We start from the raw sequence: 21,608 nt of genomic DNA on the forward strand, positions 1-21,608 counted from the left end.
ACAGCAGCTAACTGACCAGACCCCAAGTTAACACGACCGGTGCCAGACCAAACACAGACTCCCCAGGCCAACTGTGGCAAGTTTGAAAACAGGGAATCTAGTACTAGCTGCTGTTAGACAGTTACCCGCTTGCTTTGTCATGCATCTAATGTTAGCAGTCCTCCTAGCTGACTTATGTTAGGCCCCAGTTTGTCAGGAGGCAAATCCGGCAAGACAATCACCTTGGTACTATACATGGGGTACTATACATGGGGTTGTAATAGTTGTCCGGGGGACAACTATTACAACCCCAGACAACTACTATATTCCCTGTTGTCTTGGATGTTGCCATGTTTGACAAGTCCTATCACTTGATCAACCATGTTCATTGGGACCTCACAGTCGGGCAGTCAGCTACCAGCTAGCTGCATGGCAGGTGACACGATGTAGCACACAGGGTGGAACCCAATAGCATGACTCAGAGACAGTTCAGGTTTTTCGTAAAAATCAAGTTTACGATTACATTTACATTTAGGGCATTTAGCAGACGCTTTTGTCCAAAGCGACTTACAATGATTACATTTGTCACAAGAAGAAACCGTCGATAAAGTAGAAAAAAAAGGAGGGAATCATGTGGTATGACCAGTGTTTGGAGGTAGATGGGTGCAGTTCCGTTGACGGCCGTGAAGGCCAGCACCATCGTTTTGAATTGGATGCGGGCCGCAACAGGAAGCCAGTGGAGGTCACAGAGGAGGGGGGTAGATTGAAAATGAGGTACGCTGCAGCGATCTTGATTTGTTGCAACAGTTTAGTCGCAGAGGCTGGGAGTCCAGCCAAGAGAGAGTTGCAGTAGTCCAGGTGGGAGATGAGCAGCGTTTGGACCAGGAGTTACGTTGCATCCTTTGTGAGGAAAGACCGGATCCTGCGGATGTTGTAGAGGGCAAATATGCAGGATTGCAGTGATGTTGGGGGTGCAGGATAGTCGTCGTTGTCGAGGATTGCGCCCAGGTTCCTCACAGTCAACGAAGGTGATACTGTGATGTCCTCGACAGTAACGTCCTCGACAGTGACTGACAGGTCCATGTGAGGGCAGTCTTTCACTGGGATGAAGAGGAGTTCAGTTTTACTAAGGTTGAGCTTGAGATGATGCGCAGTTGTCCAAGCGGAGATGTCTGCCAGACATTCCGAGATGCGTGTTGCAATGTGGGTATTGGAGGATGGGGAAAAGAGAGGAACAGTTTGGTGTCGTCAGCATAACAGTGGTAAGAGAATCCACGTGATATGATTGCAGAGCTTAGTGATCTAGTGCAGTGGTTCCCAACCCGCACTGTCCGCGGACCGGAGCTGTTCCAACCGGGCCGTGAAATGGCTCATAATAATTTTTTATTATTATGAGCCATTTCGACCGGCCGCGGTCGCCACGCATCCCCCCCCCCCCCCCCCCGGTCGCCCCCCCGCCAAGGTACTGCAGGACCTTGTAAAGACAAGGTCAAGTTCCCAGCCCCGATGGGTGGGTGGAGAGGGGGAGAGTGTGAGGTCAAATATGGGGAAGAAGTTGATGAACTCAGATGAGTGCAGCTTCTCTGGGGGGATGTTGAAGTCACCCAGGACAATGAGTGGTGTGCCATCATCAGGGTTAGGAGGGCGTTCATCTCATCAAAAAAGTCGCAGAGAAGACAGGGAGGGCAATAGATCACCACAATGTTGAGCTTGAAAGGAAGGGTGACAGAGACAGAATTCAAATTCAAATGCAGATCTGGGTAGGTGGTCGAGTGTAAGGACCTGGTAGGACCACGTGGGTGAGATGAGGAGTCCAGTTCCTCCTCCTTGACCTGTTTGTCTCGGGGAGTGTGAGAATGAGTAGGCAGTTGAGAGGGCAGCTGGAGTGGCAGTGTTTCCTGGAGTGATTCAGGTCTCCGTAAGGGCCAGGAAGTGGAGAGTCTGCAGGGAGGCATAGGCTGAAATGGCGTCCACCTTCTTGACTTCCAACTGGTAATTCCATAGCCCCCCCAAGTACTTCAAGTTCAGTACCAGTGGAGAATGTTGGGTAACAGAGATTGGCTGGGTTACAGCCTCGAGCAATCGGTCACCGGTGAAATCTTCTCCGGTTTGATTTCCTGACTGGGATTGGGTGCTCAGCTTCAGCAGTTTCATCAGAATTGACACAAAAAGTATACAAGATTAAATATTTCAAGTAACTTTCCTCACAGAATGCCTAAACACTGAATCTACAATTTCTCCTGGACAAAATGTTAAATTTACTTGCCAAAAATGGGTCAGCACACAAGAAATTCACAGAGATCAGGCAAACAAATCACAAGGGATAGGCAAAAGGGCTGAGTATTTAAAACAGGGTGTGACTTACTTTACTGACTTTTTTGTCGCTTATTTTGTGTCTTTTTGGTCAATTGACTTCCTGTATCTGCTTGGGTGCAGACGCTTTTCTGCTTGCTCTCGCTTCTGCTTTCCTTTTTCCACAGTTATTCTTTTTGTTCACTGAGAGATTACAGGCAGCGACTCCTGGATATTTAGAAACCACTGGGAGTATAATTAATTGAAGATAAAGTAGGCTGCTGCCAACACTTTTTCCGAACTCTTCAGTACTTTCTGAACGAGGCCTACGAAGTAAGTAAAGCTAACTAGCATCAAAATGCCTCTCTTTACTGTGGACGACTTTCAGAAAATCATTCAAAAAATTGCTGTGCTGGAAACCAAGGTCCACCAGATAGAAGTAAATGTGGAAGTGAATGGACTATGTGGGAACAAAACTACTCTTCCAATGAATCAGAACAGCAGACAAGAGCCTGCTAACACACGGCTAATTAACCCATCAATGCTACGATGAAACAGGAGTAGCCTACTGTGGACTGGATAATAGACCCAGGAATATTCTTCCTTGCTGGAACCCTCTTGGCGCAAAGCCTAAAGATAAATCGTTTCCCTCGGATATGGGAGAACGAGTAACAGGCAGAGCCCAGCGCCCTGAGATTTGTGATGCGACTGGTTGGCCTGCACTGTCATCTGAAAGGAGTGCCCCCTCAACCCCCGTACCAAGGAGGAAACAGCCGTGGACAGCAGCGAAAACAAAAAGTAAGAGCAAACCTACTCAAATAACAAAAATACATCTGAAGAAAAGATTTGCTCCACTTTCACAAGACCTCGCAAGCTCTCCGCCCCACGACCCAAAAAAACACCAGAAAAAACCACAAAATATATGAGACCAAATATAGAAGGACAGGGCAACAGAGAGAGCTAATGACTGGGCCTCAAACGCTGATTGTGGATGATGTTGCTGTTGTTCGATACTGATTGTACATGGGGTCAATAATTTTACTCCAGCTCTGTAGTTAACAACCAGCTTTATTGAACTACTGCTCTGCAATACCTTAGTATTGCGCCCCCGCCTGTTGAACTCACACATACACACAATCGTCTCCTGTTAATGACCTCATCAATACACGACAGCTGTGAAGGAAGTAAACAGCTTTTGCAGCAAGAAGAACACCAAAGTACTCTGTTTTACCAACGATATGGTCTCTGACATCTCAGAAAAAATTCTGGACATTGTTGCTGAACATCCAACAGCGAAATCTCTCATCTTACACACAGGGGCCTGTGATGTTGTGAAGCAACAATCTGAGGCATTGAAACAAGACTTTATTGATCTGTTGAGCAAAGTCAGATCTCTCGATACTGTGGTGTTTGTCAGTGGCCCTCTACCGACTGTCTGAAGAGGTGATGACAGATTCAGCAGGTTGTTGATGTTGAACTGATGGCTCAAAGCTACGTGTGCCGCTCAATCAGTGAACTTTATTGACAATTTCAACATTTTCTAGGAACGCAGACACCTCTTTAAGGATTTTGCCATGACAAGTCAGGAGTAAGGTTGTTAACCTCCAACATATTTTACTCTGTGCACCACACATCAGTTCCTCCTGCCAAGGACAACAGGCGAGACAAACCAAAACAACTGATAAGACAGCCCTCGGGAGGAGAACTACTACTGCCTGAGATAAGCTTCGAACAGAGAAGACAGCTGTGCCAGGAGGAGGAGTCTTCACCGCCACCATCTTCGCCCCCCAAAGAGGAGTGCCCTCCGGTCTCAACAAGAGGAAACTTCCACTCTCTGCCACCCCGAACACCACCCAACTCTCCGCCCTCTCCAGTCAGCCTCTCCCCCTCCTCCCCCCTCCTGGATTTCGCGGATGAGATGAAAAAGCTTGTCAATGCTGGAATCAAAACTCACACCACGTCCAAATCCCATATCCTAAATCTCTCGCACAACCCAGCCCCCATCCCAACGCCACGCTTGAAACAACCATCACCGAAATGTCATCACGCCCCTCCACCTCCTCAGAATCATCCTCTGTCTCCACAGTCTGATAACAGCAAAGCACATCGTGTCCATGTAGACAATACAACTAACTCTAACTGATAAGTGCCGGGTCCAGGCTATGAAGTTGATATCATTAATGTTTCCCCCCCAATTCCTCAATTCCTGTGTTCATGGGTAATAGAAAAATGATGAATTTGCTGAGAAACAGGAAGTGCCTAAATAAATCTGCCAATCTATTAAATTTAGCTCCTTTTCCTCGTCAGCCACAAACTGTCGCAAAAAATTGCAGTTGGTTTCGACTCTATTAAAAATCAGGTCTCAGGAAAATCTTTTTTAATACATGATTTTATCATCAAACACAATCTTAATTTTGTTTTTAACTGAAACTTGGTTAGACCAAGATAACAGTGCAGCTGTTCACATTGAATCAAGCCCTCTAAACTTCTCTTTCATAAGGGAGACTGACTGCATAAAAAAGGAGGAGGTGTAAGTATTCTGTTTAATGAGTTACTCAAATGCAAGCAAATGTTTTATGGAAATTTGACTTCTTTTGAATATGTGGCTCTTCAGTTAAACTCATCTTCTCTGGCTATATTTCTCAATATCTACAGGCCTCCTTAATACTGTACCAAATTTTTTGATGACCTTGTTGAGTTACTGTCTCTTATCTGCACTGACTTTGATTGTGTGTTAATTGTTGGTGACTTTGACATCCATGTCGACAAACCAGAGGACAGATGGACTAAAGAATTGTGTTGTGTCCTTGATAACTTTGGAGTCTCCAAGGGTCCAAACATTTCTAAGGTTCTGGTATCTGATGTTGCTCTCTTTGAGAGTGATATATCTGTGTACACTAATGTTCAAACTGAGGTTGTCTCAAAGCGCTACATCACTGAAAACACCAGTGACATATTCACTGAGGCTTTCTCTTCCACACTTCCCCTCTCCAGTTTCTCCGTCAATGACCTTGTAGATCATTTCCATTCTAAAGTTACAAATGTTATTGATGTCATTGCACCCACTAAAGTGAAGGTGGTCTTTTGTAAGAAAAAATCTCCTTTGAGAAATGCCACACTGGTCAAAATGGAAAAAAAGGAATGTCGAAAAGGAGAGCGCAGGTGGTGAAAAACAAATCTCCAGGTTCATTTGACATTTATAAAGAGAGACATTAGATTTTTAATTTAGGGTGCCAGTAGCCTCTGAACATCTATCTACCAGGGCCTGTAATGAATTTGCATCCTTCTTCACTGACAAAATTCCGAAAATTAGACAAGCCGTCAGTGCCACCGTACCAGGTACAGGAGGTGTGTTGTCCATGTGTCCACCTAAAACCAACTCAAATACCATGACACAATTTGATCCAATCAATGACGCCTGCAAGAGATAATACGACATTTGAAATCTTTCTCTTGCATGACTGATCTGTTACAGATTGTCAACATGTCTCTCCTCTCAGGTGTCTTCCCCTAAGCCATGAAAACTGCAGTTATTAAACCACTCCCATCTAGACACATCAGTAATGAATAATTATAGGCCCATATCAAACCTCCCAATTCTAAGTAAAATCATTGAAAAAGCTGTTTTTCAACAGCTGAACAATTACTAATTAATAATAAATGGCTGTTTTGATGTCTTCCAATCAGGATGTCGACCACATCACAGCACTGAGACCGCTCTAGTCGAGGTCCTCAATGACATTCATTTAAACACAGGCAATGGCAAAATTTCAGTCTTTGACAAGGTCGACCACAATATACTACTGGACCAACTGGAAAACTGGGCAGGACTGTCTGGTACAGCACTAAATTGGTTTATATCCCATCTTAATGATAGAGACTACTTTATTACTCTATTAGTAATTAAACATCTGAGCAGATGAAAATGACAAGCGGAGTATCCCAGGGCTCCATTCTGGGGGCTCTACTATTCAACATTTACATGCTTCCTCTAGCTCAGATAATGGAAAACAACAAAATATGTAACCATAGTTATGCAGATGACACACAAATTAACATAACCATATCACCAGGGGACTATATCCCCATACAAACACTGAGTAGATGCATTGAACAAATCAATGATTGGATGTGTCAGAGTTTTCTTCAGTTAAACAAAGATAAGACTGAAATAATTGTTTTTGGAGCCAAGGAAGAATGACTAACAGTCTCTGCTCAGCTTCAATCTGTAATGTTGAAAACTACAAACCAAGCCAGAAACCTCGGTGTAATCATGGACTCAGATCTTAATTTCAGCAGCCACACTAAGACAATTACAAAGTCAGCTAACTATCACCTTAAGAATATATCCAGGATAAAAGGACTTATGTCTCGGCAAGACTTGGAAAAACTTATCCATGCATTTATCTTCAGCAGACTCGACTACTGTAATCGTGTCTTTACAGGACTCTCTAAAAAATCCACCAGACAGCTGCAGCTGATTCAGCACGCTTCTGCTCGAGTCCTAACAAGACCAAAAAAAGTAATCACATCACTAAAGTTCTTAGATCTTTACACTGGCTTCCTGTCTGTCAAATAATAGATTTCAAAATCCTGCTGTTGGTTTATAAAGCACTGAATGGTTTCAGGCCAAAATACGTTTCTGATCTGCTGCCATGTTATGGACCATCCAGACCTCTGAGGTCGTCAGTTACAGGTCTGCTTTCAGTCCCTAGATTCAAAACTAAACATCAAGAAGCAGCGTTCAGTTATTATGCACCACATATCTGGAACAAACTCTCAGAAAACTGCAGGTCTGCTCCAACTCTCACCTCTTTTAAATCAAGGCTGAAGACCTTTCTGTTTGCCACTGCCTTTCACTGATGAAATTTTAAGACTTTGAATTGCACTGACTTTTATTTTATTTTCTTGTCTCTTTTAAACCTTTTCTATTTTAGCCTACTTTCCGATTTCTTAACTTGTTTTTATGTTTTGTTTCTTGATGTCTTCCTACTTGTTTTTAATGTATTTTAAATGCAATTTTTAATTTCTTTTAATGTCATTTTTATGCCCCTGTAAAGCACTTTGAGTTGCCTTGTATCTGAATTGTGCTATGCAAATAAACTTGCCTTGCCTTGCCTTGCCTTGCCTTACACATTATACTTCATGTTTTCGGAGGGCACATTTTTGAAGCAGTGCATGCTAAAGGTATGTGAGCAGGTGTGCCCCGACCAGATACAGACTTTTAGAAATATCAGTTTGTCAAGAAACGCCATCGCAGAACGAGTTAAAGGTATAGTTGGTATTGTTGGAGAGCTAGCAAGATTTGAAAGTGGCACCTCGTCTAAGCTCCATCCCCTTCTCCCCCTCCCGTCAGTGCTCCGTCCAAAGCCCCGCCCCCACAAACTTGAACGCGCATCAGACAGTCCGTCAGCAGGGCAGAGGAGAGCCGTTAGCATTGGGCTAATACAAGCTACAAAAGTAGCAAAGTTGGCTAACGTTACATATTTCATGAAAAAAACAAATCCCCCCGAAGCAAAACAACTGATTACCTGTCCAACAGAAAGACAGCAACCTCTGCATCACTTCTGGAAGTGCTACTTTTGGCTGCATTTTCTCTGCCATTGTTCTCTCTTGCTAACTCTGCTTCTTCTTCTTCTTCTTCTATTGTTTTATGGCTGTTGGCAAACAACTTTTAGGTGTGCATTACTGCCACCTTCTGACCTGGAGTGTGGATCTCCCGCTTACTCCATATGGGCTGTGTCCAAATTCAGGGGCTGCAGCCTTCAGTGGCCTAGCCTTCGCGGTCCACGAGGGCCGGGTCCTTCAGACAGGTCTTTGAAGGCCTCGTCCACCGTTGTTAAATGGGACAGTGTAGCCTTCGGAGTATTTCCTGGTTGCCTTGCCAGATGTTCCCGCCCCTTACCCTTACGTCCGATTATGAGTGAAGAGATGCATTATAAAGTCTGTTTTGGTTCAAATCTATTGTGAGCCTCGGTGCTCACAGGAAGGGCAGGAAGGAGGCAACAGCGTGGGATGGAGGTGATGACAGTTTTATTTACCAGCCGGCAGACAACGTGGCTCACAATCATAGACAAACACAAAGGAACAGCAGTCGCGGCTGAGGGTAACGCGGCCGAGGGTAACGACTGCCTGCCGTCTGCTGTCGTCGTTGGGTGCTCGGTCCTCTCCCAGGACCCAGCCTACTGCAAGAGACCAGAACCAGGTTACAAGCGTGCTTATATAGGTGATTGATTACCTGATTCTGTCCAGCTGTCTGAGCACCGGCTGAGCCACTCCTCCCTCTCCTCCAGCAGCTGGCGCCTCAACCACACCCCACTGCCACATCTATCAAACGTGTACATTTATTTGTGTGTGTATAAAAATTAACGACAAAATGTGTCAAATCTAAATTGAATCATTAACATTACAAAATAAACATTAACCCATTGGTGAATAACAACTATATTTACGATAGCATTACCAGCGTCACGTATTTTAACTGAAAGTTTATTTCAGTATAAACCGAGTATAAACCCATTACTTAAATGTGAATGTCATGTCTGCGCCACTTGATGTCGCCATTTTCTCTTGCTTCCTCTTCTGTTTCGGGACTGAGCAGCGGTGCGCAAAGGATCTTGGGATATGAGAGGCCGCAAAAGATTGTAGCGGTGCGTCCTCCGAAAAGAGGGAAGGGCAGGCTGCATTTGTGGGCTGCGTTTGGAGGAGCCTCTGAATTTGGACAGCCTTCGCGCAGCGTTGTGACGTAATTGGCCTTCAAATGCGCACTTCGTGGGCTGCAGCCCCTGAATTTGGACACAGCCACGGAGTGTGCTGAATATATCCGGCAACAATGACACGTGATGAGTGCGTGCAGGGAGGGGGGGGGGGGGGGACAGAGGGGGGTGCAGGCAGGACGAGACATGAAGGCATCTGATTGGTTCTTTCAACTCGGACCGAGAGGGAGGGATTGGTCAGAGTTTTTACAGGCCTGCAGCTGCCACAGAGGTCTGATTTATTTGGTTCCTTTTTCTGAACACATTATATATGGACTACTCTCAGGGTGGAAAGACCATTTCACCCACTATAACAAAAAGCGTTTCTGAACAGGATTACCAATTATACCTTTAAGTAATAAGCAGGCAATCTGACAACACAGCTGGCCGAAGAGACACGCAGTTACCTGGCTTTTTCATTAGCTGTTGATGAAAGCACAGACAACACGGATACAGCTCATCTGTCCATTTTTATAAGAGGCGTGAAAGTAACTGCCACACACCTCTGATAACTTATCATTGCATTATCCACCAAGAAGCTCTGTGTGGAAAGGTTCTGGAACTGGATGACCACGGTCATGAAAACAGTGAGCTTCATTCGGGCGCATGGCCTGAATCATCGCCAGTTCCAGCTGTTTTTGAAGAAGGTGGGGCTCAGAGCATGGAGATGTGCCCTACCATACAGAAGTAAGGTGGCTGAGTAGGAGCGCGGTACTCAAATTATTTTTGGAGCTTAGGGAAGAAATTGCTGTTTGCTTGCAAAGCAAAGGAAAACCCTTGCCTGAACTGTCAGATCCAAACTGAATGTGTGATTTTGCCATGTTGTGTGACATAATGGAGCATCTCTCCCAACTGAATCAGAGGCTGCAGGGATGCAAACAAGTCATCACACAGATGTCCGACATGATCACAGCTTTCCAGGGTAAACCGCACCTGGCGAAGTCCCAATTGGAGCAGGACATCTTGCCCACTTTCCTGTCTGTCAGAGCATCTCAGTTCCCAGTGCTTTTGCATGCCCTCGGTTGGCTACCAAAGTGAGCCAGTTAATTAATGAATTTGATCGGCGCTTCTCTGACTTTAGAACACAGCACATCCAGCCAGAAAACAAATAGGTAAGTGTGATGGGGAAACCAGTGTTTCCTCATGTTAATTAGGATATTGGTTCTTGAACACATCCTGGTGTTCAGGCCAACCCCTCCCAACTCCTCTACCCAAATCAGGCCTGATTAATCTGAAGGCAATTAAGGCACCTGTGGCCTCACGGCTGTCTCTTTGTCTCTTCCTGGTTGTTGTGTGGGCTCCTGACTCTGAGCTGCTCTTTTGCCTGGTCATAGTGGTGTCTGCATCTACCTATGAAGTTCACCTCCAATGTTGTGGGAACGCATTAAGCGGGGTTAGCCTGTACACCTTTTTATTAAGGTCATTGTCAGCTGCTGTTTTGCTTTATTCTAGTTTTGCCTTCCTTGATTTGATTTTGTTGTACATTTCGTATGCTTAGTCTGGACCAACTGGTGTGTTTTAATTGTTTGTAATAATATTTCTTTTGCCCCTTTTTTCCTTTATTTTAGTGGCGTTAGTCAGCTCATAGTGGAGGCTATGCACGGTAGAGTGGTTCCCCTCACTGTTTGTAGTGTTAAAGTTCACCGGGACACAGTTTGCAGTGATGCACCATTTGCAGTGATTGCCGATTGCAGCGAGCACGCGTGGTGGGTAAGTTATTGCACAACACATCCTTAAGTAGGCTGCCTCCCTTTAGCTGGCTTCTGTCCACTCTTTTTGTTAATTTTGAAAGAAGTGTTTAAAAAAGAAAACATTTACTGTTTTATAAAAGAATCTCTCAATAAACTTGTTATATTTTCATAATTTGATTAATTTTCCCTGTGTTATTAATCCCCTTCTCCACAGATATCTCTATTTATTCATTATTTCCCTTGAAGTTGATAAATTTGACTTTATTTTGGGACCACGTCTCTGTCTTTTCTCAGTAAACAAACTTGTGTTGTCTATCAAGTAAATGAGGTCTTAGTCAGATTTTCCTAAGATATTTCCTGGGGTGAAATTCCCTAGGTGGCGTTGTTAGCACCTACACTCTCACCCCGCCACATAAGCATTTTTAAAAACCTGAATTAAAAATAGAATTCACGTCGATCATTCTTATGGCTGTTTACATCCCTCCGTCAGCTTCACTGGACAAAACTTTAAATAACTATCACCAATATGTTGAATGCCCCACCAGAGGCAGTAAAACGCTGGATCTCCTGTATGCTAATGCCATGGATGCATATGACGCCACCGCCCTTCCCCCCCTTGGCAGGTCAGACCACAACTTGGTCATGATGACTCCCAGGTATGTCCCTCTTGTTAGATGGCAGCACGTTAGACACCAGGACGGTGAGGAGGTGGACACAGGAGGCCGCTGAGACACTGCAGGACTGCTTCGGGTCAACAGACTGGGATGTACTCTGTGAGCCACATGGGGAAGACATTGACAAGATGACTGACTGCATCACAGATTACATCAGATTCTGTGAGGACACCACTGTACCAGCCCGCACCGTGCACTGCTTCTCCAATAACAAGCCCTTGATTACCAGTGACCTCAAGGCACTTCTGAACAAGAAGAAGAGGGCTTTCATGTCTGGAGACAGAGAGGAGCAGAGGAGAGTGCAGCATGAACTCCGAGAGATGCTGAGGACGTGCAAGGACAACTACAGGAGGAAGATGGAGGCCAAACTCCAACAGAACAGTGTGAGGGATGTGTGGACAGGGATGAAGGGGAAAGACAGGCAAACATCAGGGAGCCTGGACAGAGCAAACCGGTTGAACCAGTTTTTTAACAGGTTTAGCTCACCTCCTGCCACCCCTCCGATACCCCCTGCCCCCCACACACCCACACTGTCCCAAATGGCTCGACCCACCCCCCAGCTTTCTCCTGTACAGCACCTCTCCATCTGCCCCCCCTCCTCCTCCTCCACTGAAGACATCTGCACCAGCCCCCGCCCAATGGTGACTACAGGCCAGATAAAGAGGCAGCTGGAAAGACTACATCAGCTAAAGGCTGCAGGCCCTGATGGCATTACACCCAGGATCCTGAAGACCTGTGCCAGCCAGCTGTCTCCTGTACTGGGACATCTGTACAACCTGAGCCTGAGTCTGGAGAAAGTCCCAATACTGTGGAAGACATCCTGCTTGGTTCCAGTCCCCAAGAAGTCGAGACCATCCGACCCGGCAGACTACAGACCAGTTGCCCTCACATCTCATGTGATGAAGGTCCTTAAGAGACTGGTCTTAGCCCAGCTGAGGCCACAGGTGAGGACATATCTGGACCCTTTGCAATTTGCCTATCAGCCCCATTTAGGAGTCGATGATGCTGTCATCTACCTGCTGCAATGAGCCCATATGCATCTAAATGGTGGAGGAGGCACTGTGAGGATCACATTCTTTGATTTCTCCAGTGCTTTCAACACCATTAAACCTCTGCTACTGGGTGAGAAGCTGCAGGTGATGGGTGTTGACGAAACATGGATCTTGTTTGTCCGTCTGGGCAGTGTCCTGTCTGATGTGGTGGTCAGTGATACAGGAGCTCCACAGGGAACTGTGCTTTCTCCCTTCCTCTTCACCTTATACACCACTGACTTTCAGTACAACTCTGAGTCATGTTACCTCCAGAAGTTTTCTGATGACTCAGCTGTTGTCGGGTGTGTAAGAGAGGGAGAGGAGGGGGAGTACAGGACACTGGTAAACAACTTTGTTGAGTGGTCCGAATCTTTCTTGCCACATGCCATCACACTGTATAATAACAGCTAAAACTCTGGTCATAACATACAGTCTCTACGCACTTTATATGTTTTTACACTGTTCTGCACCTCATCTGTTCACTGCACCTTATATTTTATTTTGCACTACAATTAATACTGCTTATGTATACATCAACACTGCTCATTTATACATTTTTATATATATACATTTTTTATATTACATTTTATATGGCTATGTTAATATGTCTACGTTGTTCTTTTTATTTTACATTTTATATTGCTATGTTAATATGTCTAGGTTGTTCTTTTTATTTCATATTTTATATTGCTATGTTAATATGTCTGTGTTGTTCTTTTTATTTCACTGTGTTGTCATTCATCTCTGTGTGTAATACTGCTGCTACACCTTAATTTTCCAGCTTGGGATCAATAAAGTATATCTATTCTATTCTATTCTATTCTATAATAAAATGTATTCCAACTAAAAATAACTTCAGTGTAATATGTGTGCAATTCAATGGTTGTGCTTGCATTTATTTTGTGTTTGTTGTTATTTCCAGAACACGATCAATGGATGAGGATGGTGTGTGATATGGTGTCCAAGGGTGAGGATCTACTTGCTGTGTTCAAGGCCAAGCAGCATCACCTCATCAACTTCACCCAGAACTTGACCAATATAGCTTTGAACTGAGACAACCTTTATTGATATTTTAAGTTAATTACATATACTAGTTGTATGTGTAGCAATGTATTCACTGTGTTTACAGGTGTATGTGTTCATGCAGTCAAATGTTTACTGTAATCAAAACCATCTCTCATTAGTTGGATGTATGCCCTCTGCAAGGCTGTCTGTAGCTATTTGTTTTTGTAAAATGCCACGCGTCCCACATGTTTTAGCAGCTCACAATTATTTGTGGTATAGTGGTGGTCATAGTTCTGCCCCTCTCAACTGTGACAAAAGTTTTGAACAAAGTTGATGTAATAACTTATGTTTGATCATATTTGTCTTTGTTATTCACTTAAAAAGTTTGATCTTTGATGGAGTAATGTGGGATTCTCAACCTGATAAATTAAAGGTATTGGTAACACTACAATAAGGGTCCGTTACTTAACGTTAGTTAATGCATTATTAAGCATTAATTAAAAGTTTAATAATAGTTTAATAACGATTAGAATGTATTACTTAACATGAATTAACATATTAATAAATGCATTAATAAGCAGTGAATTAATGTCTACTGCTCAGAGTTAATTAATACATTATTAAGCATTAATAAAAGTTACATAATGTAATTAGTTATCCTTATGTATGCATTACTTAGTATTAATTAATACATTAGTTAATATATTAGTTAAACGTTAATAATGTCTCTCAAACAATTATTTAGAGTCTTAAGTAATCATTTACTAATGCTGTGCTGTGTATGTCATCAGGTAGCCCTTACCTAACCTTAAGTAAGCTATTATTTAACATTAGGAACCTGACATAAACCTTAATAAATATATAGGAGTGCCTCATAAGCATTACTTAACCATAGTTAACCATTAGTGAATGCTTTCTGGACCCTTATTGTGAAGTGTAACACATGTATCCCTTAGGTAACACATTATAAATGCTTAACTGCCTCATAAGCATTACTTAACAATAGTTAACCATTAGTGAATGCTTTTTGGACCCTTATTGTAAAGTGTAACACATGTATCCCTTAGGTAACACATTATAAATGCTTAACTGCCTCATAAGCATTACTAAACCATAGTTAACCAATAGTGAATGCTTTTTGGACCCTTATTGTAAAGTGTAACACACGTATACCTTAGGTAACACATTAATCAGAATCAGAATCAGAATTCCTTTATTTGTCCCGCAAATGGGGAAATTTCTTTGTTACAGCAGCCAAAAGACAGTAATTACAATAAACAATAATAAAAAGTGAAAAAATAAACAATATAATAAGAAGATGAGAAATAGAATTGACTCCTACATACATAATATTTACAATATGAACACTGTAGTAATAGTGTATATAAATGCTTAACTGTCTCATAAGCATTACTTAACCATAGTTAACCATTACTGAAGGCTTTTTGGACCCTTATTGTAAAGTGTAACACATGTATCCCTTAGGTAGCACATTATAAATGCTTAACTGCCTCATAAGCATTACTTAACCATAGTTAACCATTAGTGAAGGCTTTTTGGACCCTTATTGTAAAGTGTAACACATGTATCCCTTAGGTAACACATTATAAATGCTTAACTGCCTCATAAGCATTACTTAACCATAGTTAACCATTACTGAAGGCTTTTTGGACCCTTATTGTAAAGTGTAACACACGTATCCCTTAGGTAACACATAAGCATTACTTAACCACTATTAGTTGAAATGTAGTTGAAGCAATCACATATAAAGAATTTTACACATTTTATTTAAAACAGAATAAAACTTGAGAAAACCTACCTTGACAAAACCTTGAAACAGTATGAAATAATTTCAGTCAAAACACAATAACTAATGTACAGTAAAAGCCATAAATTAATTTAGGCTTACTTAAAGGTAACTGTCATGTATTGATGAGGTCATTAACAGGAGACGATTGTGTGTATGTGTGAGTTCAACTGGCGGGGGCGCTATACTGAGGTATTGCAGAGCAGTAGTTCAATAAAGCTGGTTGTTAACTACTAGGGGTGTGCAGAGCAGCCGGTATTTGTATCTGTATTTGTATTTGTTGAGGGGGGAAAAGTATTTGTATTTGTATTTGTATTAGAGTAAAATTCAAAATAGGCGTAAACATTTTTTTATTTTGAGTTACACTTCTGATTTTCGTTATAGTGTAAGTATTCTTTAATTATCCATTATAATAATTATGGATATGCAATATTGGTTGATGTTTTTCCATAAATCCAGCAATGAACATGTAACAAGGAATGTCATTGAAAAGAAAATAACATAACAGCCATTACCTCATCCATGGTTAAACCAACAACTAATAAAATATCATTGTGAACATTATGAACCCCACCACCACCCGTCCTTGTTGGAGGACGTTGAACAGACAGAATAAAAACAAATAATACTTAAAAGAACTGTTCTTTCTAATGCACAGAGCTCCAAGAACTAAACTTGATCTGTAAATAATATGACATAGTAGCCTATAGCTACTAACGGTCATTATGCTTCTGGCCTCTACCTGGTCTTTTTACTAAACTTAACCAACTCCTTTCTTCATTGTCTAAAACCCAACCAAAGCACCGAGCAAAGAATTTTTTCTCTCCCCCGGTCTGCTGTCAGCAGGGTCGCTGGCTGCAGCAGCCTCGCGCCCGTGAAGTGGGCTCAAGCCGCGTTCAGCCGCGCTCGAGCGGAGCGGAGGAGAGAAACAACGTGTATTTCTTTTACTCTGTGGAAGATCTCCCAACGGAGTGAGGGACAAAGCAAGTGGGACAGATCTGCCCAGTCCCTGAGCAGCGCGCGTTTCACAGACAAGCCACAACGCAGAGTGTAAACAACGTCACCTGGTTCAGCAGCACCATGGACAGCTGCGGGGGCGGGGGGGTCGGAACAGCGGTGTTTTGACGCCCCCACCCCCGACTCCTGGACGTCACTCACTCACTCATCCGGGCATGTACTGCGGTCTCATGAGGAAACGTAGCTTTTTGATATGATGTTTTTCTTTTCCCGAATACAAATATTTTTTAAAGTATTTGTTCGAAATAAGTATTTGTAAAAAACACGTTATTTGTGCCTTTCCGAATACCGTATTTGGGTTCGGCTCCACCCCTATTTTTAGTATCCTTCATATCAATGTTTCAAATCCCATCTTGTAATGTATTGGTGAATGCACCAACTGCTTTGTATACAAATACTGACCATGGTATCATTGTGGAACCCAATTTAGCATAAAATAAATACCATCCATCACTGACTTGTTTGAGTTAAGGTCTACACAGCTAGGGCTCTGACGTCCGGCCTGAACTCCAGATGCAGCTATGCAGCAGGCTGTCAGTTATTGGCTCATTCACTGTGTGTGAAAGCAGCTGTGCATTTCACATATTTGGCACAGTGCCCTATATTTCAGGGTCTTAGTTTTGGTGAAACAAATTGACTTGAGGGAGAAGTTGGGCGCCATAGTAGGGATGGCAGCTGCCATGCTCACTGTGGCGCTTCATAAATAGTGTGTGTGAATTATGAGCTGTGTCATGACCTGAGCCTATTACAGTATTTCTCCTCATGAAGTCTATTCATTAAGTCTGGCTGCTGATCTGAGAGGAGGTGTCTACAGATCAAACTACACAGAAAGCATACATCAATGTTTAAAGGGGAACTCCGCCCATTTTACACCTAAAGATCAGTTTACCAGGGTTGAGCTCTGATAGCTGGGTACATGCTGGATCCAGTTCATGGTTAGTAAAATACCTGGACTACCTAAACTGACCTTAGCAAATGTTTTACTCTAATCTCGTAGAGCAAAGAGAAATATAGAAAACATTCACATAGCAGCTTCTCATTTCATCTGGATGCTTTCGCTGGTTCAAATGACAAACATCATCATCAGCTGTAGATAATTATAACAGCTTAGATGAAAGTTTGCTGTTGTCTGTATAATGTGATCTCTGCAACCAGTGTCTGTACTTTTCATTTGTGAGAGAAAGAAAGAAACTTGACTGTTTGTGGTGTCCAACAAAACCAATAGATCACCAAGATAATTTCTTTAAGAGTTGCCATTCTTCTCTAAATGATTCACTTAAGTTTGAGGTGGTGAACATAAACAAGGCTGCCACTTACAACTCTACTGTTCTTGTCTTGGATGAAAGGTCTCCAGATCTTCGGGTTTTCATGGTTATGAATTTAGTTTATTATAAATGCTGAAAGCTACATTTAATTACATTTGATACTCTTTTGTAGCTCTGGTCATGGTGAGTACTATTCAGCCTGCAAAAAAACAGGTGATGGATTATGGCTCTGGAGGAGCTTTGTCAAGTCTGAGAAAATAATTGTGACAATGTCCTTGTGAAGTCATCAGGGTTACAGTATTTTAACAGAAAGCTTGTTTTACAAACGTAGAGTTTAAAGATGTGGACATTCACCAGGCTGGGAGGGACTAATTAAAGGGTGCTAGTTGCATTATGGGAAATGTAGGATCCAACATTTTTGGATTTTAACCTATACAAGGGACTAAAAGTCAGACTCTGCTGCTTTGCATTTGATCATTCTTTTAAAAAAAAATCTGTCTTGTGTGAGTCACCTGACTCAGTGAACACCCTATACTCTTTTACGCTGGTCTCATCCTCACACGATTCTTACAGTAGCTCAGATACTTCAGTTTCCTTGGGGGCCTCTGCTCAGACTCTACTGTTGGGTGTTTACATGTATGTTCTGTAATGTTGACTGCTGACTGGAGCTGGAGGGGAAATGTACTTTACTTCATGAACGTAACGTTAAAGAGAGGAGGGGAAATAGAGGAGAGAACCAGTGTCTCTGGTGAGTGCTGAAATCTCAGAATTGACCTGAATTTAAACACACAGACACACACACCTTTGTGTGCGCTGTTGCTCGCTAATGCACAGTACAACTAATGTAAACTTGTGGATTTCTCTGGTTTAAACATTGTTGGAAATATTTGGGAAAAGTACACAACTCAACAGAACATATAACAACCCAGATAGAAAAACTGTACCAGACACGTTCAACCAACCCACATGCAATGATGGCACATGGACAGACCACTCCCATTTACCAGATCTGAGAAACAAACAGGCCATCGGATGGCTACATGTCAGCCAAGAGGAAACCAAATAAACCAAAACTGGGCCACAGTTATTTTTTTTTTCTGTTGGACTGGAACTGGCCCAGACTTGGGCCACAACACTTTGCTATTTGGGAAAGGTCTAGTCGTTTTTAGACATTTTAATGCAGAATTCCTACATATCTTTAAAGAATAACTTCATGAATCTGACTAGATGTTCTATGCCTGCTTTTTGTACAACCCTGACCAAGATAAACTGTTTCGATGGCTAGATGGTTGGATAATCATAGATAGAGAGTGTGCATGTCCTAGCAGGTAGGGATCAGTGTGCAACTGGACTGCTGAATCCATTATGATTGCATATCACATGCTTGGGCATGAAAATAGCTCTGTTATTTAATATACACTCCCAAGAGACATGGCACACACACCTGTAGCATCGAAGAAAATTTCACTGCAGACACCAGACACAACAGTAAGGTAATTAGCAACTCAAATGACAACTGTGTATTCAAGTTTTCCAAAAATAGTGACATATTTTATGCAGGGCTGCCAATAAGGCGGAACGAGGAAAGCTTTCTAGGGCCCACCTGCTAAGGGGGTCCATGAAGGCCAGCAATACTCATGTACATGCTAATAAAGCAATAACCAAATTTTATTTTGAACCAAAATACTCAGAATAACTTATTAAAACAAATACCAACCAGAGGGCGGCCAGCTCCATGATCTCAGAGCTAATGTTACAGTGAATTTCCTTGCTATGACAGGGCCTGCACGTGAATCTGCATGCCAGAAAAGCAAAGAGAGGGAAAAAAGGGCCCTGACAAGGGCTTTAGACTGAAATAATAATGTTATGACTATGTGTAATGACTAACCTTTTTCAGTCAGCTCAGAAAGCTGCTCTGTTACAGGCCATTACAGCCATGCCATGCACCGGCACCCAATGTTAAGAAAGTTCAACAGACCATTTCTGTATCACAGATGAACTAACCATTTTTGAAATGCAAAAAACTGACCAAAAAATCTCAAGTCATTTGTCAGAACACTTTTTCATTTAGCTCCATGACAGCTATTAACTTCTGGAGGAATAAACACTTTGATTTCAGAACAGTTTACTGACAGGAGTCAAGTTCAGAGATGACTTTTTAACTTTTGGTAATAAAAAGTGGATTTATCTTCACTCTCATTTACCAACCTGACTCTGACAAATGTAATCTATTAAATGTATTATTTCATGACAAGTGGCCAACTCAACAGCTGAAAAAGATCTTGTAATATGATGTACTGTTGTCTTAACCAATCCAATTTTGTTCTAGCTTACAAATATTTTGGAAATGAGAAAACATTTATGTATCTGACATAACTTAGTTTGTCCACACGAGTTCGAATCAGATCTGTTTGTATGGACGTTTCATGAATGAGGCCCCACATCCGTTACTTTCTTGCCATTCTAATCTTCATTTATGAGCTTTCTGTTCTAAGACCACCAGAGAAGAGTCATGCATTAGCTGCAGTGTGAGTTCTATCAATAAGAAGAATGAACTTCAATCAAAGTTTCAATCTCCCTCATGGATTGAGGTGGCAGTGATGGTGCAGGGTGAAAGGTCATCAACATCAAAGTCAAGGGAATCATATTTCCAACTTTTTGTGAATCAATAAAACCTGAATCTGAAAAATTCAAACTTGTCTCATAACATTTTTTTTTAAAAACCTTAAAAATGTAGATTTTTTTGTACAATACCAATATCCAAAATCACAATATACTCCCTGTAATACTACAACAGGTATCTGTGAACAGTCCATACTGTCTACATCTCTTCCTGAACCAATTTCATTCAGCAGCTCTGTTTATCTTTATTAACTCCCCTTTTACTACTTTGCTGTGAGTCTCAGTCTCCTCTGTTTGTCCCTCCCGGAGAAACTCACCTTAAACTTGCCATGGAATATGACATCTTGTAAAAAATGTGGAGCCTGTTGCCCGTACCCAGAGGTTGGAGAGAGGTTGACTCCCTCTTCTGCTTCCTCTGTCATTGTCCAGTCCCAGTAGGTAAAAAGCAGATATAATATTTGTTTCCAAACAGAATAGTCCAATTTGTGCTCTTCCTCTCTTTACTTCTGTGTCTCCTGTTCAAACTGTCTCATTATAAGACAGCTTCTGGCTCTTTCCTCCCCTTCTTGTTATATTGTGACTTGCCACTTTTCTGTGCCTTTACTTGTTTCCCTTTAAGCTCTGTTTCTGTCTCTGGATTGAGCCTGGAGCCTTGTTACTTGAGAAGCCGTCTGTGAGCCAAAATCTAAACTTAGACAACGATAAAACTCTGATGAACACAAGGTGCCCTCCCTCACTCTCTCTGTGTCTCTACTCAGCTGTAATCACTACAAGATCAAGAACAGCTCTCTCTTACTCTGCTGCTCCCTCTCCCTCCCTATCTCTGCCAGTGGTTTCTTGCTCCACTAACTCACTTTTCTGATGTCAGTGAAAACGGAGAGGGTGTGCTATAGTTTCCCCCCTGCTCGATTTACACTGTTCAGGAAACACTGATACAAAATAAAACTAACACAACGTGCAGTACAGTAATTTTTACCAGTAAAGGACAACCACAAGAGCTGTGCAGCCAAGGCATGATGGCAATATTTTTAATGTTCTTCATTGTCATGGCCAAGTCTAAAGAATGGCCAAGTTCCGCACAGCCCAGTTGACTTTACTCCTAACCAGGTTCAGGTCAAGATCACCTGGAAGAAGAGCACCCCATGGCCACCATCAACATTTCACATGTTCGTGAGTACCAACAACTGCATCATATGGCCTGCATCAACAGGCCATATGATGCAGGCCATATGATGCTAGCTATTACAGTTATTCTTAATGCCTTTCACCTGGTCGGACTCCAACTTATCCAGGTTGGATAAGTTATAAAAGTTATTAAGTTAAGTCATTATAATAGTATTTTTAATGGCAGAGTGCTAAGGATGAACCGAGGAGTCTAAAAATATACCAGTCATGAAACCTAGTGTAAGTGTTTATGCAAAAGCTGCTTAAATCCCAGCCACGGGTTAATGTCCAACAAAGGGCTTGTTA

At 42.3% G+C, this 21,608-nt stretch overlaps 1 protein-coding gene across 2 annotated transcripts in view; it reads right to left on the reverse strand.

Moving 5' to 3' along the window:
- ano1b (anoctamin 1, calcium activated chloride channel b) overlaps positions 1 to 20,858 on the reverse strand; it is a 113,703-nt gene extending 92,845 nt beyond the window's left edge. Inside the window, exon 1 of one of the 2 annotated variants that reach the window (XM_084364868.1) lies at positions 20,456 to 20,852. In XM_084364868.1, the coding sequence (XP_084220994.1) occupies positions 20,456 to 20,560 (105 nt within the window). In that variant the 5' untranslated portion in view covers positions 20,561 to 20,852. Of the gene's footprint in view, positions 1 to 20,455 lie in introns of both variants that reach the window. The other variant, XM_084364869.1, reaches the window with a different exon arrangement.
- Between the last annotated feature and the right edge of the window lie 750 nt (positions 20,859 to 21,608).

The sequence above is a fragment of the Pagrus pagrus genome, assembly GCF_965226575.1.
Source record: "Pagrus pagrus genome assembly, chromosome: 10".
NCBI classification, from domain to species: Eukaryota; Metazoa; Chordata; class Actinopteri; order Spariformes; family Sparidae; genus Pagrus; species Pagrus pagrus.